This window comes from Taudactylus pleione, unplaced genomic scaffold (assembly GCF_031769625.1).
Source record: "Taudactylus pleione unplaced genomic scaffold, aTauple2 ptg000013l, whole genome shotgun sequence".
NCBI classification, from domain to species: domain Eukaryota; kingdom Metazoa; phylum Chordata; class Amphibia; order Anura; family Myobatrachidae; genus Taudactylus; species Taudactylus pleione.
In genome coordinates this window covers 5,330,364-5,348,115 of record NW_028284416.1, presented here as the reverse complement: position 1 = coordinate 5,348,115, position 17,752 = coordinate 5,330,364, and the positions used below count along the sequence as shown (strand labels likewise).

At 44.1% G+C, this 17,752-nt stretch overlaps 1 protein-coding gene across 2 annotated transcripts; it reads right to left on the bottom strand.

Annotated features, from left to right (window-relative positions):
• Positions 1-200: 200 nt before the first annotated feature.
• On the bottom strand, positions 201-17,740 carry ZWINT (ZW10 interacting kinetochore protein). 2 transcript variants are annotated; one of them, XM_088469247.1, is made up of 10 exons: positions 17,623-17,740; positions 11,097-11,196; positions 9,798-9,915; positions 9,199-9,365; positions 6,199-6,219; positions 5,935-6,080; positions 5,699-5,861; positions 4,119-4,258; positions 2,099-2,261; positions 201-2,016 (listed from the first exon to the last, which is right to left on the bottom strand). In XM_088469247.1, exons 1-10 carry the CDS (start codon positions 17,640-17,642, stop codon positions 1,945-1,947), a joined length of 1,110 nt encoding a protein of 369 aa, XP_088325373.1. In that variant the 5' UTR covers positions 17,643-17,740; the 3' UTR covers positions 201-1,944. The 2 variants fall into 2 exon arrangements, with proteins under 2 accessions (XP_088325373.1, XP_088325381.1); XM_088469255.1 differs by having other exon boundaries at positions 2,102-2,261; positions 17,623-17,739.
• Positions 17,741-17,752: the final 12 nt, after the last annotated feature.

Here is a 17,752-nt window from a genome sequence, read left to right as displayed (position 1 = left end):
TCTGCTTTGTACATAACTGAATAAAATACATTATGAGAGAATTGCCGGTATGCTAATTACGGCGGTTCTCAAACTCGAAAAACATGAACTGTTTGGGTCATCCTTTATGTAGGCTTGCCATATCATCCCCTTAAATTTGGGACACATGTGAATTACTCAGTAAAATGAAGACTTGTGGGGTATATTTACTAAAGTGCAGGTTTTTAGTAGTGGAGATGTTTATTTTAATTATTAACAGTTTCTTGTAAAGCGCAATGGAATATGCTGCGCTATATAATTGGAAACATTTATAGAACAAAACACAAAACAGGGTAATAACAGACAGATATATAGGTAGGAAAGCCCTGCTCGCAAGCTTACAATCTATTTGTTGCCCATAGCAACCAGATTCTAGCTATTACCTTCTAGAAGGTGCTAGATAAAAAGTAGAATTTGATCGGTTGCAAATTCTATAAACCCGTACTAAATATACCCCTTGAATTCAGCCAGCCACAGAATCTGTGTAATTCATGTGTCCCGAATTAAAGTGATCATATGGAAAGCCTATGTATATATTATATGGCCAATATGCTTACTGTGATTTGCTTCCTATCCTTGTTGACTTGGCAGGTTTGCCTGTTATATATAATTTTCCTAAAAAAACACATATATAAAATGTATATATCTGGCTTTGACATCGTGTATTATATGTGCTATGTGACTTACTGAATGTTACACCATCCACAATAGACTAGGGAGGTTTCACTGTAGCCGAGTGCTTTGCGCATCCTGCAAGGTGCAGTACAACGCACAGAAATGCACTCTCCACTCAGCCAAGGACATTTGTGGGGGTTGTGTTTTTTCTCTCTACTTTTTTTTTTGTTCTCTTCAATGTCAAGTGCTCCTATTGTACATTGTGTATTATTTATTTCATGAAATCCAACAATGTACAGCAAATTCTTTATTTAATCACTAGCATATAAAATAATCCAACCAAAAACCTTCTCATCTTGGCCCAAGGCCAGCCCAGAACCAGAAATCGGAGAAGACCCTCGTGTCCTCTCCTGGCTCTTTCAGTGCTACATTGTTACTCTTTTTTTTTCCACAAAGATCTACACCTTGAGGGCGTAGCTGCCGTTTGGTTTTTAAGGACCACTAAATAAAATGAAATAAAAATCAAAACTCCAGCGGTGTTACCAACGTAAAAGTTTTAAAGCAGAAAATTTGGTAAAAAAAATCAGGATGGTTATTAAACTCCGGATGTAACGTTTCCTAACCAGCCTGAGGGGCTGATTTTTCTTATCTGAAACACATGTGGATTTAAATCCCTCAATGTATTAAATCTGCCATCACCTCCTCCATCTTTACAACCTGTAATCCAATTTGTTCGAGCTCACTCCTCTATGTAGGATTAACCCCATCGGGCTAGTGACGATCCTGCACGGCTTGATGTTCTTAGTTTGTAGAGGGACGTTATGTCCGTCAGTCTAAGTGGCTCTGACCGTGACCTGGAAAGGCTTGTTATAAAGTCTTATGATCAGTCTATTATTCTGTGTGTGTAACAGGATATCCTGCCTGGCACACAGTCCTATATATAAATGGTAACCATGGCATTCTGTAATGTCAGTATAGGCGGCAGCACGCTCCCGCAAGTCTCACGCTGCTGGCTTCCTTGTGCCTGGGATGTTTTTGAGAAGCACCGTGGCCAGCTGGGAACCACCGTAGTCTCATTACAAGATGTACTGTTCTGATCGTTGTATGGAAAGGTGACACAGGTTTCCTGGTGCAGTGAGCGGGCATTTGTATGGTTACATGTCTTCTAGCCGAGCAGCGAGACGTGGCTTGTATGTCTGAGACGGGACAGATGCTGTAACATCTGGGAGGACTATGTGCGGCCTGAGGGACACAGAAGACGATCGGACCACGGCATGGAGCGGTTTCCTGTCCTCGCGGACAGATGTCCAATCAGGAGGTGAAGCAAGGAGAATCGTGCAGGTATTCCAGCCAGTCACTCAGCGATGGGCTCTCAGCCGTGGGCTATGGAAAGAAACACGATTATCACATCCCCCCCCATTCCCTCAACATAATTCCCCTCCAGCGAAAGCACCCCGGGGCTCACCACCTTGAAGTCGTCAGGAATGGTGCATGACTCTGCTCCCGTCACAGACAACAACCGGACACTTCCGCTGAGTGGGTAACCTGGCTCGACGAGCAATCGGTACTGTTTGCCCCCCACCAGGAGAGTAAGCGTATGCTCCGTAGGGAGCCAGTCTACAGCAAACCTGCACAGACAGAAGAAAGGCACGGATGGAGGGAGGAAGGAAGGGATCCACCCACACCTGTGTCCTAGGCTCAGGGACCACAGAGTATTAGTGATTAACACTTTGCAGTGCCTACTGCAGGCCTGGCTAACCAGTGGCTCTCCAACTGTTGTAAAAACTAGAAGTCCCAGCATGCCCTGTCACAGTTTTCCTATTAGGAAATGCTAAAACAGTGGCAGGGCTTGCTGGGATGTGTAGTTTCACAACAGCTGGAGGACCATAGGTTGGCCAGGTCTAACCTACTGGAAGACTAGTGTGTGTATTAGTATATTGGGGTAATGTGCCCTTTTGATTCGTAGTGGTCTCGGAATAGAGCTCATATTCCAGCAGAATGTATCCAACAAATGCACACCGCTCATATTCCACCATAATGTATCCAACAAATGCACACCGCTCATATTCCACCATAATGTATCCAACAAATGCACACAGCACATATTCCACCATAATGTATCCAACAAATGCACACCGCTCATATTCCACCATAATGTATCTAACAAATGCACACCGCTCATATTCCACCATAATGTATCCAACAAATGCACACCGCTCATATTCCACCATAATGTATCTAACAAATGCACACAGCTCATACTCCACCATAATGTATCCAACAAATGCACACCGCTCATATTCCACCATAATGTATCCAACAAATGCACACCGCTCATATTCCACCATAATGTATCTAACAAATGCACACCGCTCATATTCCACCATAATGTATCTAACAAATGCACACAGCTCATACTCCACCATAATGTATCCAACAAATGCACACCGCTCATATTCCACCATAATGTATCTAACAAATGCACACCGCTCATATTCCACCATAATGTATCCAACAAATGCACACCGCTCATATTCCACCATAATGTATCCAACAAATGCACACAGCACATATTCCACCATAATGTATCCAACAAATGCACACCGCTCATATTCCACCATAATGTATCTAACAAATGCACACCGCTCATATTCCACCATAATGTATCCAACAAATGCACACCGCTCATATTCCACCATAATGTATCTAACAAATGCACACAGCTCATACTCCACCATAATGTATCCAACAAATGCACACAGCACATATTCCACCATAATGTATCCAACAAATGCACACCGCTCATATTCCACCATAATGTATCTAACAAATGCACACCGCTCATATTCCACCATAATGTATCCAACAAATGCACACCGCTCATATTCCACCATAATGTATCTAACAAATGCACACAGCTCATACTCCACCATAATGTATCCAACAAATGCACACCGCTCATATTCCACCATAATGTATCTAACAAATGCACACCGCTCATATTCCACCATAATGTATCCAACAAATGCACACCGCTCATATTCCACCATAATGTATCCAACAAATGCACACCGCTCATATTCCACCATAATGTATCCAACAAATGCACACCGCTCATACTCCACCATAATGTATCTAACAAATGCACACAGCTCATACTCCACCATAATGTATCCAACAAATGCACACCGCTCATACTCCACCATAATGTATCTAACAAATGCACACCGCTCATATTCCACCATAATGTATCTAATAACCAGAAACCGGAAAGGTGCTCCTATTACAGTAAGATTACAAAGCGTTGATAAAGGTCTATGACTATACAAGAAGACTACAGGCCACAGGATCTCCTGAGTGACTTACCATATCCTACAATAGGGGGTGCTTTATGCTTTATCACACTCATACTTCCATTTAAGAGATGACCCCAGAAGTCACGAAATTATACAGCTATAGGAAGACAGCACACAGTGTAGAGTTACCTCTGCTGCAGGTCTCCCAGCTCCTTTACAAGTCGGGTACTGTTCCGGTACCAGCACTGCAGCTCCAGGATAACCGGTGTGATGCGAGATCCGGTCACGTGCTGCAAGTCCGCGGGGAAGCTGGGCACAGAGCCGTCAGTCTGCAGAAAGCGCCACATACATGAACCACACAAACACTCTGGAGTACTACAAAACCTACATTGATTGTTGGAAAGGCGTTGCCATGGAAACACAATTGTTGGAGGCATAGCTGTTTTTATTCGTTTTGTTGCTGCAGTTTGGCGTTGAAGCAAAATGAAACCTCTTGAGATCAGATAAAGGGGCTGTTTTTTGAGGAATACCTGTATTTCTCTAACCTTCCCTTTACTATCTTATTTAGCATCGCTAGAACACAACACAACAATTAGTGTGAGGAGGCTACAATGGGTCATCTATACTTGGGATATGTACTCACAGGTGGCTAAGCAGCAATAGACATGGACGGACGTTGGGTCCGATTCAGAGATGGATGCCACGATGATGAGCGACCGGTAACCTGCGCCTGTGTCGCACTGTGCATGAGTCACTACCAATGTCACTTTCAGTGAGTGACCGACGGCCAAACGAGGAGTCAGACACAGGCGTGTCACGATAGTTTTCGGGGCGCGTAACTGCTTGCACCTGCAGTCCTGTACGCAGTCAAAATGGCTCCGGCCTCTCAGTTCCAGCGGCTAGTCTACGCGACCATGAGATTACTCGGGTGTCCGATAATCGACTAATCTGCGGCCAAGCATAATTCGCTTGGATTTGCAAATCCGCAGTGGGCGTCTCAATACAAATCCTGGCAGCTGCAACATTTGCTTATTTTCCAACAGCCGCTGCGTTCAGATTCGCAACTGCGGTGGCGTTAACGTCCATTCTCTGACTCAGGGCCCTTTAAATGCAATTGTTCCTATTTTGGTCCGTCCAGAACCCAGCGAGCACATAATGATGAGCAGATATCACTAGCACATGGCAATGCACCATGGGCAGATGTCCTACCGCCTGTAAGTACAAACCCTTTGAGAGAGTGGGGGGGGGGGTGGGCATTACACACCATCCCCCAGACTAGTATACTGCCAACTAGCATACTTTCCAGATGTGCATTGCAGCGCTCACCCCTATTTGTACAAACACCGACCACTGCAGGTGAGTCTGATAACCACCGCCAGATGAGGAGGCTGCCACAGCCATCCAAAAAGCAGCCAGTCGTCATATCTACTAGTCCAGGCCAGGTCAACCTGTGGCTCTCCAGCTGTTGTGAAACTACAAGACCCAGCATGCCCTGCCACAGTTTTGTTATTAGGTCATGTTAAAACAGTTGCAGGGCATGCTGGGACTTGTAGTTTCACAACAGCTGGAGAGCCACGGGTTGGCCAGGCCTGTACTAGTCCGTCAAACCCTCAGTCAGCCCTCACAGGGAAGGGATTCACCAATGTTCTAGATCGAGTCTCTATGGAAACCCTCCTCCCTGATAACATATGTTGTATAAGTGACAATGCCGCACAACTTAGTGACTGATAATGTTACACATGCCTTACCGGTCACTCTGCGCACCTCACCTGCAGCTGGAATTTCCCCTCCGATGTCCCGTGTAGGGTCACCCTCAGTGGGGGGATCCCCATCTTCTCATCAGCGTTCAAGTCTAGAACAAGCTCCTTCCCTCTAACACACACCAGGGAGACCCCGCGCAGAGTCCTCAGGAGACCTAGGTGCATGGAGACTCTAACATAAGAAAGAATGTGTGAGGAGGCCTCCAGTGCAGGACCCAGGAGGCCTGAGTGGACTCCTGTCTCACCTGCTCACAGCCTGTATCCAGCTGTCCGCTGACTTCTCCAGTCTCTGTAACTCTTCCTTCAGCTGCTGGATTTGGCCCTGACACCTCTCTACCACCAGCTGCTGCTTCTCCACAACCTCTTGCAAATGCTGCAGTTTCTCCTTGGCCTAAGGAGGAGAAAAAAAAAAGAAATGGGTCAAGAGAAGGAAGATCAAAAGCACCTTCAACTGAGGGAAGGGGGGGGGATAGGGGGCCGAAAACAAAAAGACAGGACACGTAACGTACCTTCATTTCTGCTACTGCTTTCTAGAAGAGAAAAAAAAACAGGCAGTCAAGAAAAGGTGACAAGCATAATCCACGCCTTTATTATTTCTCGCCATCATTACTGTAATGTACTCTTAGCTGGCCTACATATCCTGTGCCTCGCTCCCCTTCAGTCTATCCGCACCTCTGCTGCCTCCCTCATTACGCCATCCCGCCACCTCTGTCAGTCGCTGCACTAGCTTCCTATCATCAACATCAAAGTCCTCAAACACTTCTTCCCTCCCCACATTCTAGCCTCATTCATACACATACACCCTCCTCTCCTCCTCCCTGATCACCCAACTCCAGGATTTCTCCTGTGCTGCTCCTAGCCTCTGAAATGCCCTCCCAACCTCCATCAGACACTCACCCAGCCCCTCAGCCTTCAAAAACATCCGCTCAAAACTCATCTGTCTGCCCAGGCCTACGGACCCTTCCTACTAACTATCAAGCCTCTGCAATACCCAATGTTGCCCCAGCATTCATGTGTCCACCTATTGCCCCTCTCGAATGTAAGCTCCTGTGAACAGGGCCTTCTCTTGCTCTGTATGTGATCTGCGGATTGTAATTCTGTATATTTGTAAAGTGGTGAACTTGTCTATTACCGACTGCTTGATCACCCGTATATTATGTCGTTTTCCTTCATGTCCTATCACTATATATGGAGCTACGGAACCCTTGCGGTGCCATACAAATAAAGATGAGAACAAGAATCAGTGCATATTAGTAGCATTCTCCTAAATACATGTAGAAGAGTCTGAGGAACGTAATACAATGGAATAGATTTACTCTCTTTAGGCTAAACGTTATCTTTGTTTCACATCTCCCACTCCTCTGCTCCCAAAGTCCGTTGCCTGGGTGTCATCCTGGACTCTACAGTTTCCTTCGCCTCCCACATCCATGCCCTCTCCTCCTGCAGTTTCCACCTCTGTAATATAACCAATACCGGCCTTGTCTAACGCTGGATACTATTAAAACCCTTATTCATGCCCTCATCACCTCCCGCCTGCGACTTTAAGCTAATGTCACCACAAAGACCCTTCCCTGGTGTATAACCGTGCGTACAAATGTGCAAGGACCGAGATGTCACAAAACGAACTAACGTTTCAGTCTGGATACTTTCCTCAGGGGTTCCCTGAGGAAAGTCTATTCAGACAGAAATGTTTGTTGGGTCATTTTGTGATGTAATACCTTAAATACATTTTTAAGTTAAAAACTTTGTATTGGTGCAAATCCTGCTCTCCAACCTGATGGAGGAGAGTTCTAATATAAAGTTTAAGATTTGTACGGCGTCAGCATTAACTATTGCGCTTTAGAACAAAGCCATGCTAGCAGATGAATAGTTCCAACAAGGGATTTTTGTAGAGGAGCGAGATCTGACTATGAAAGTGAAAACATACTATAGCGCCTAACTCTAGGTTCACGTAGCGATAGGATTCTTATACAAAGTACAAGATTTCGCAGTTAGCATGAATGTCGGCAGGCTTCAGCAAAAAACAGATCAACCAAAGGGCTTCGGGGCCTGACCTGCTCTCTTCCCTTCCTCGCACCAGAAACAAGAATCCGCTGTAGGTAACTCACTTGTTGAAATCTTGAACTTCTCTCTGCCAGCGAGAGGCGTGAAGTAGCAAGTTACAGAAGACTTCCAAAAAATATTCTGCGGCAATATGTGTTATCTCCTTGTTAATTCTGTACCTACCTCACCAGGGATATCTGGTTTGTTTTAATCAGGAAACGTTATATAAAGTTGCTATTTGAATACTCTTGACAAAAAGGGGTTGTATGATTAACCCCAAAACATGAAGGCTTATCCTGCTCTCCACTAATGCATCAGCTTGGATAAAGTCAGGGCCGGATTAATGCTTGTGGGGGCCCTGGGGCAACTGAGTTGTGGGGGCCCCCACCAAGCCACATGGACCATATCTTGTATCGTGCTGGCTTTTCAGAAGAAAAGATCATTAAAGTTCCACAACTGAGGAGCAGACATTGTATATATTTACAATAGAGCTGTCTGTCTCTGGTACATCATCATCCATGAACTCAGATTTCCAAAAGCTACATCCATAGGCTTCAATATTTTAATGGGCCAACTTTCATAAACAAGTGATTGTTTATTTTTTATATTTTTCTAATTTTCCAAAGAAAAAGAAAGTTGCCTACACCAAACGGTGATAGCAATTCACTACTATTCTGGGCAGCACAGACTGTGTAATGCACAGGTTCTCATACTCGGTCCTCAGGACCCCAAACAGTGCATGTTTCCACCTTCGGATCTTTTTAAAATGTGTCAGTGAGTAATGACTACACCTGTGCATCTCCACCCTGATATGTCCAGGGATCGCAAAACTCTTCTCAAGTGTTAGTGATACCATATAGGACACTTGGGTTAGCGCCTGCGGAGTAGCAAAACATTGGACAACTGCAGGAACATCAGATTAGTGTCCATCTGTAAACCAGGCCCTTCATTAACAACATTATGCAGCACTGCACGATAATAGTGCTCAATGGCTAGCTTGAATGTAGAAAGACATCAATACGATAACTTATAATCCTGCTTTCCTGGCTGCAGCTTTATGTAAGCAACAAACCCTTGGACCAGCACGAGTTATAGAAGCCGCAGATCCACCATGGGCTGAGCCATAGCTACGACACAATTGTTCTAGAAATATAGGTGACTGGCAAATGAACAGCCCTGGGGTGACAGGTAAAGGCTGCTGGGGGCACTGAGGGATATTTGGAAACGCAGAATGCAGGAGACCAGAACTGGAAAATGTTTGCGCTTTACTGGGCATCGGCCTGGTTTGCTGTGATGAATCTGGTATAAAGTTCCAGATCTGCTCCTAGTAAGTCCTACCCGGAAGAAATCTTAGGCTCAGCAGCTACGACTTCTGCCCAAAAATTAAAGCATGGCCCTATGTGTAGATCGGGACACCAGAAGTGGTCAGCACCAGCTAGGTTACTGTCAGGAAGCCTCGTCCTCACCTGGCTCTGGTACCTTTGCAGACTCTCCTCCAGTTGTCTCCTCTTCTCCTGTAGAAGCTGAATTCTGTCCAAGAGCTGGGGGAGGACCTCCACCACATCCTTCACCTTCTCCTGATACTCGGATTTAAGAACCTTCCACTTCTCTTTAACCTCCTCCACCTCTCGGCCTGTTCATGAAGAACTAGAATAAGTCAGGGCAATCTATTCTTGGTTACACCCCCTCCTGGCTCACGTTCTCCAGCTTCCCCCAGATCACTCTCTCAGAGGCTCTCGTCCCCTATTTATTCCCTCCAAACACATTTATCCTCTAAGATGTAAGTTTGCTCCCTCCAGACATCTTACCCCCCTCCATTCTGCCAGTTTGCTCCCTCCAGACACCTTAGCCCCCTCCATGCTGCCAGTTTGCTCCTTCTGGGCACCTTACCCACCTCTATGCCCCCTTCATGCACCTTTCACCTATATACCACCAGTTTGCTCCCTTCGGGCAACCTTCCCCTATACCGCCAGTTTGCTCCCTGGGGAACCTTATCCCTTAACGGGCCGCCTTTTCAATACACCCCGCATTGACCCCATTTCAACACCATTATCCAGTCACTCACTCATTAACTCTGGGCTGGTTTCCTCCCAGCTGACGGAGTCTGCTTCTTGGAGAAACTCAAGCAGGAAACGCAGGACCTGTAGCTGACCGCACAGCATCTTCTGCTTCCTGCTCCTCTCCTGTGTGAGACGGACACAGCCAATAAGCGTTACGCATAGACCGGTGTATCTATAGGTCTCCTGCGCAGACATTCAAGTGTGACCAGGAGTTTAATGATGCAGACTTTACTATACACAAACTCAGAATCAGAGACAAGTTTAGGGTATGTACACAGACCGGTATATATCCACCTTAAAAGGTAATTTTAACTGCATTCGCCAAAGACTGTGTACCATGGGCAAATGGCTCCGGTAAGAGGCTGTCCTGGCGAGGAGCACTGCAGTGAGGTAATAGCTACTGTATCATTTCATATTTGCCTACTGTCCCGGAATCTCTCTGAGACTCCGGCATTTCAGTGGGGCTCTCCTGGGATCCTGGGAAAGCAAACAACCCTCCCGCATCCCATCCACGTCTGCAGTGAAGTGCGTGGGGTTATGATGACCCTAATCATTGCGAGTGACACAATTTGCAGCACCATGCCCCCTGCAGCTGCCCCTGGAACCAAATACCCCAGGCTCTTCTGAAGTGGGAGCCTTACAGAATCAGCAACTATGCAAAATCTCACACACATGCCACACCGTTTTGCACAAATGGTGGCATTAGTGTGATAATCCCTTTCCTGCTGTAATGCCTCCATAGGGATAAAGTGGTAATGCCATCTTCAGATGGTGCCTTCCAATGGAGCCTAGAATAATGGGTACTGCGGTCTTCCCCGTGAGCTAGCCTGTCAGGAAATCTCTCCGAAATCTCCAAACAGCCACCCTGCATGACGTTCAGGTAAAGGAAACTAAGGGTATGGTAGAATATCTCGGAGTTCAAAATGACGATATTCACCACACCGACACAGTCTGTATGTCTACATACTATGTGGACATGGACGGGAGGTTGTGATGTCGAATGCAGACACTGTGAAGGTTGACAGTCCACATGCGTATTTGCATTGGCGAGGAGAGTATCCCTGTCCCTAATGGACTGTCGGCATTCAGACCATGTCAACATTCTGGATATATACCCTTGATGAATAAGTCTTGTAAAAAGAAAGGACACTACATGTACTGGCAGGAGAATGCCTAGATACGAACGCCCCATTGTCTATATGTTCTGTACATAGGAGAACACACCGAGGGAACCTACAGATGCAGGAAGTGTCCCCGCGTCACTTCCAGGAAGCACAAAGCTATAGTGACATTGGCCGGCTCACCACAGAATAGTCCACCAGGACTTTAGCTGGGACTTCTCCATCTCCGTCCTCTCTCTGTCGCACGTCCAGGTAGGAGACGTTCGAAAGGGAGTCCAACAGCCTGTACAAGGCAAATTAGTGCATTTACTGTACAATACTAAGAAAAGGGGCTTTTCTCCAAGTGAACAGAAGAAAAAAAAAAAAAAAATGCATTTTAAAAAGTAAGAGCTGCTCATCAGGTATTTAAAATAAATGAACAATTAATATCAAATATAAGAATGATTTAATCGCATTCATTGACATTCTTTCCTAGAGTTGTAACGACATTACAGTAGATGCCAAGATAAAACAGATAAACTAGTAAGGTAGTAATAACACAGCGTGAAACTTTACTTTAGCGATTGGGAAGAACAAAACAAATAAGAGTATATTAAAAAAAGAAAAAAAAAAAACATCAAACCTGAAACAAAAAAGTACGGTCGTAAACTGATACAGTGTTGCCTTTTCTTGCAATAAAGTTATTTTATTCTTTTTAAAGAAAAAAACTAGTCTAGCTTTACCAACCAACTTTAGTTAAAACATGTTAGTCCCTGCTGCAGTGTATAGAACAGAGCCTACAGATAACAGACCCACTATTTCAGAGGTTCTCAAACTCGGTCCTCAGGACCCCACACAGGTCACGTTTTCCAGGTCACCCAGCAGGTGCACAGGTGTATTCATTACTCACTGACACATTTTAAAAGATCCACAGTTAATAATAATGATTTCACTTTTGATTCTGTGAAGAGACCTGGAAAACATGCACTGTATGGGGTCCTGAGGGCCGAGTTTGAGAACCTGTGCACTATTTCATCAAGCATTTCCAGCTCTCATCTTAACTTGCTGCTACGTACTCCTTCCTCCCTGCCTACCCAATCTGCATCACACCTGTTTGTCTGCCCCTCCCCTTTAGAATGTAAGCTCTTACGAGCAGGGCCCTCTACCCTCTTGTGCTTCTCCCAACTCTACTTTCATCTACTTCTTACTCCCCACTAGGGCATCTAACACTTGGTTGCTTTGCTCTGTTGCCTATCTGGGTGTTATGGTTGCGAATGTAGCGATGTATATTATCCACGTCCTGTATTGTAAGTCAACCTATTTGCCTATGTACTTTGTAAGGCTCTGCAGAACACTTGTGGCGCCATATAAATATATGATAATAATAATAACAGACGGCCGTCACGGGTGGCTGGGGAGTGGTCTCAGACTGGATCCTGTCTCCCAGATCACAGGTAATCCCATGACAAGACTGTTATCCTCATCCCAGGCCTAAGCCGATTCCCCAAACACTGTCACTACCTCCAAGTAAATCCGCTTATTAACTCATTCTCTCCTTGTATTACCAGCGCCCAGCTTGATGCATATATACTAATATAATAAGAATGTTGTGTTCGTTTGTTCCAAGTTGGCGCAAAAACTCCAGAACAGATTTTCATGGAAACGGCATCATATTGTAGTGGAAACTCCTGGAAATAACCTGCACTTTATTTCACCTCCATCCATCAAGTTAAAACTGCGCAATCAAAAAAGAAAAATGTATTGACCTCACCAATGCAAGAGATAGGTGTGGCACCATGCGCGCAGCCTGTAAGAGGCTGGGGGGGGAGGAGCTTTGGGCCCGCAGTCTTCATGCGACTTATTTGTAACACAAATATTGTGACGCACGCATCTGTGCGTTTTTTTAGGAAGAACACACAATTTTTGTATACATTACATTTTTGTGAACTATACGAGTAACAGCCTGTACACATTGGTCGTACCATGAACGTCTGATAATAAAAGGTGGCCATACAATGAAAAGATCTATCCAGCCAAACTACCTGGCGTACGACAGCTCCTAACAGTTATTGGTCAGTGTACGTACATGAACGATAATCATCCGAAGGTGAAAGCTGCAAAAAGCAGTCGGCATTGGTCCGCCCGCTCACCCCACCAAATTTTGTCCAGGGCTGTAAGAGGATTTGTCATGTTGTTCAAAGATAGTCATAAAAAAAAATAATAAAAATTTTAAAATAAAGAATTGGCAAATCCATTTCGTTTCCTAACATTAAACAATATCATGGTAGTTGGTGGACTGTGGCTCGTGATTGTTCCACCCTTCCCAACATCCAAATTTTGCTGGATGAGGACTGGTCAGACCATCGTACTGCCGATTTCATTCAGCGTACTCTGCCTTGTGACAATAAATTGTTCAATGTATAGAGGCACTGCTAAATCATTTGCATCGCTCAGCCTGTTGTACTTATTGCTCGGATTATCTGAAATATCATTTAGTGTATGGCCAGCTTCACTCAGTCACTACAAAATGGGGATAAGACCTACACTGACTACATTTGTTTTTTGGGAGCGTGTGCTGCGGGCGCCCATTATTTCTGCTCACACCCTCCTGAGGTGGAGAGCAGAAATGCACCAATAGTCTGGCTTTTGGGCGCCCAAATTGCAGTTTCAGCATAGTTTAGATGGGTTTAGCCACTTTGCACATCTAAGCCTGGTGCATTTAGGCACAAAAAGTAATGGGCGGGTAAAACAACCGAATAACGCACCGTCACTTTAGGCGGCCGATCGGGCACAAAGAAACAAATCCCCCCCCCCCCCAATATCCAATACAATGCAATTTTTGGAACGATCCTGTAGTCATGGTAACACCAATCTGATGGGTCCAAAACTCACTATATTGGTGGAGATGATATTACCGTTATCCCGCGGTGTCTTAGTTGTTACTGCGCCTGCGTGACCTCTTCCTTTTTCATTTCAACTGCACATTCGCGACCCGCTCTCTTTATGTAACTGCGAATGCTTACAAATAATATCGATCCTGGGAAAGCTCTAGATTATTTCCACAATATTTAAGTGCATTAATTGCAAAGATACCGATGACGTATTGATAGAAAAGATCGCTATAAAACCTCCAATTAGCCATCGCTAGGCTGACCTGGTGCTGATTGGTCAAGTCAGGCAGGTGACCACCATAGACCCATACTTATTAACGGATTCAGATGTTGTGTCGTGTAAAAATCATTGATTACTGCAGTGAAAAAAAAACTTATTGTTCCTCAACAGATATTTTTTTCGCTATTTTTTTTTTTGTTCAATAGAATAATAAAACAATTCATATTTATTTTACAATTCCCTTCCCTTGGCTGTACTATATGGATGATGAGTAATGGCCATCAACTTGATGGTTTGTAATCGATGTCGGAGCTCCAATTAACTTCTGCCATCAATGGCTTATGCGGAGTACACACTATACAATATATCATGCCATCTTAGTACTTGCGACCAATCTGCACGACCATCATAGTGTGTACCCCCAATCCGTTGTTTCCACCTGTCGTTCATTGCATCTTCCGATTGGATGTTCTGCAAGTCCAATGGGACGATTCCACTGATGATACGGGGTTGTTAAATGAAGCATGTAACAATATATTACGTTGTCGTACAACGGATCATGTAGTGTGTATGGCAATGTGATATATTGCATTGCCGCGTCACACTATTGTTCAAGTGTGTACCCAGCCGTAGACGCAGCAATGTGTTTTATCTCCCTCGGAACAACAATCAATAAGCCCCACGCTCTTTGGCTCATCACCTGCTGTTCCTCACAACAAGGATGTCCATCAATGCAAACCATCGATGGTTCCATGCCATCATCGATAGCTATCCCTATTGATTATGTAAATTACATTATAATTGTGTGTGTGTGTCCATCCCATGTACGTGATGCCACGATTCCCACCATTGCCCCACTCTCCCACTGTGGCAACCTCCATCACCCCTCCTGTAAGTATCCCAGATGGCAAGCACGCTTTTCCCCAGTATATACAGCCACCAGTAAAGCATCCTGAGACCATTCATGTGTGGGGGGTTGCTTCTCAGACAAGGGAGTGAGCTCACTCACAATTCTGCCTAAGAACGCAGCCATGAATAAAGAATGGCACCAAAACATCCTCCAAGAGCAACTTCTCCCAACCATCCAAGAACAGTTTGGTGATGAGCAATGTCTTTCCCAGCATGATGGAGCACCGTGCCATAAGGCAAAAGTGATAACTAAGTGGCTCAGGGAACAAAACATCAAAATTGTGGGTCCATGGCCAGGAAACTCCCCAGACCTTAATCCCATAGAGAACGGTCAATCCCCAAGAGGCAGGAGGACAAACAAAATCCCACAAATTCTGACAAACTCCAAACATTGATTAGGCAATAATGGGCGGCCATCAGTCAGTATGTGGCCCAGAAGTTGAGTGACAGCATGCCAGGGGGAATTGCAGAGGTCTTGAAAAAGAAGGGTCACACTGCAAATACTGACTCTTTGCATAAACTTAATGTAATTGTCAATAAAAGCCTCTGACACTTATGAAATGCTTGTAATGTTACTTCAGTATACCATAGTAACATCTGACACTTATGTAATGCTGTAATGTTACCTCAGTATACCATAGTAACATCTGACACTTATGTAATGCTGTAATGTTACCTCAGTATACCATAGTAACATCTGACACTTATGTAATGCTGTAATGTTACCTCAGTATACCACAGTAACATCTGACACTTATGTAATGCTTGTAATGTTACTTCAGTATACCATAGTAACATCTGACACTTATGTAATGTTACCTCAGTATACCATAGTAACATCTGACACTTATGTAATGCTACCTCAGTATACCATAGTAACATCTGACACTTATGTAATGCTACCTCAGTATACCATAGTAACATCTGACACTTATGTAATGCTGTAATGTTACCTCAGTATAACATAGTAACATCTGACACTTATGTAATGCTACCTCAGTATACCATAGTAACATCTGACACTTATGTAATGTTACCTCAGTATACCATAGTAACATCTGACACTTATGTAATGCTGTAATGTTACCTCAGTATACCATAGTAACATCTGACACTTATGTAATGCTGTAATGTTACCTCAGTATACCATAGTAACATCTGACACTTATGTAATGCATGTAATGTTACCTCAGTATACCATAGTAACATCTGACACTTATGTAATGCTGTAATGTTACTTCAGTATACCATAGTAACATCTGACACTTATGTAATGTTACCTCAGTATACCATAGTAACATCTGACACTTATGTAATGCTGTAATGTTACCTCAGTATACCATAGTAACATCTGACACTTATGTAATGCTGTAATGTTACCTCAGTATACCATAGTAACATCTGACACTTATGTAATGCATGTAATGTTACCTCAGTATACCATAGTAACATCTGACACTTATGTAATGCTGTAATGTTACTTCAGTATACCATAGTAACATCTGACACTTATGTAATGTTACCTCAGTATACCATAGTAACATCTGACACTTATGTAATGCTTGTAATGTTACTTCAGTATACCATAGTAACATCTGACACTTATGTAATGTTACCTCAGTATACCATAGTAACATCTGACACTTATGTAATGCTACCTCAGTATACCATAGTAACATCTGACACTTATGTAATGCTGTAATGTTACCTCAGTATAACATAGTAACATCTGACACTTATGTAATGCTACCTCAGTATACCATAGTAACATCTGACACTTATGTAATGTTACCTCAGTATACCATAGTAACATCTGACACTTATGTAATGCTGTAATGTTACCTCAGTATACCATAGTAACATCTGACACTTATGTAATGCTGTAATGTTACCTCAGTATACCATAGTAACATCTGACACTTATGTAATGCATGTAATGTTACCTCAGTATACCATAGTAACATCTGACACTTATGTAATGCTGTAATGTTACTTCAGTATACCATAGTAACATCTGACACTTATGTAATGCTGTAATGTACCTCAGTATACCATAGTAACATCTGACACTTATGTAATGCTGTAATGTACCTCAGTATACCATAGTAATATCTGACACTTATGTAATGCTGTAATGTTACCTCAGTATACCATAGTAACATCTGACACTTATGTAATGCTGTAATGTTACCTCAGTATACCATAGTAACATCTGACACTTATGTAATGCTGTAATGTTACCTCAGTATACTATAGTAACATCTGACAAAAAGGACTAAAAACACTGAAGCAGCAAACTTTGTGATAACCAATACTTGTGTCATTCGGAAAACTTCTGGCCATGGCTGTATAAGGCAAGTCTGTGCAACCTGTGACTTACAGGGCAAACTGGGACATGTAGTTGCAAAACAACCAGTGAGCCACAGGCAGCTTACTGCCATCAGTGTGGTGTTAGGCGGCCCCACAGAAACTCCCATCTTTGCACTAGAAGAAATGGGAGCTGTCATGTCGATTAGTAGAGAAATGGAACCAACCATAGACTGCAATGGAACAGCGCCCCCCAGTGGCCAAACTACAACAGAGCGCCGCTAGGGGAGAGTCTACGGTCTGCGGCGAACGTGGTTATGAACGGCGCACCGGGTTATCAGCAGGGACCAACATACGCGTGTGGGAGGGTCCTGACTCCTCAGGAGCCCGGTACGGTACCTACCGTTCAGCGGTCTCTGCCATGGTCCTCCTCCTCCTCCTCCTCCTCCTCCTATCACCGCTTCCTTCCCGCTCCTCCAGACTACAAATGTTATTGGATGGCCCTACAGCAGCATCTCCGCCCGCATTGGTCA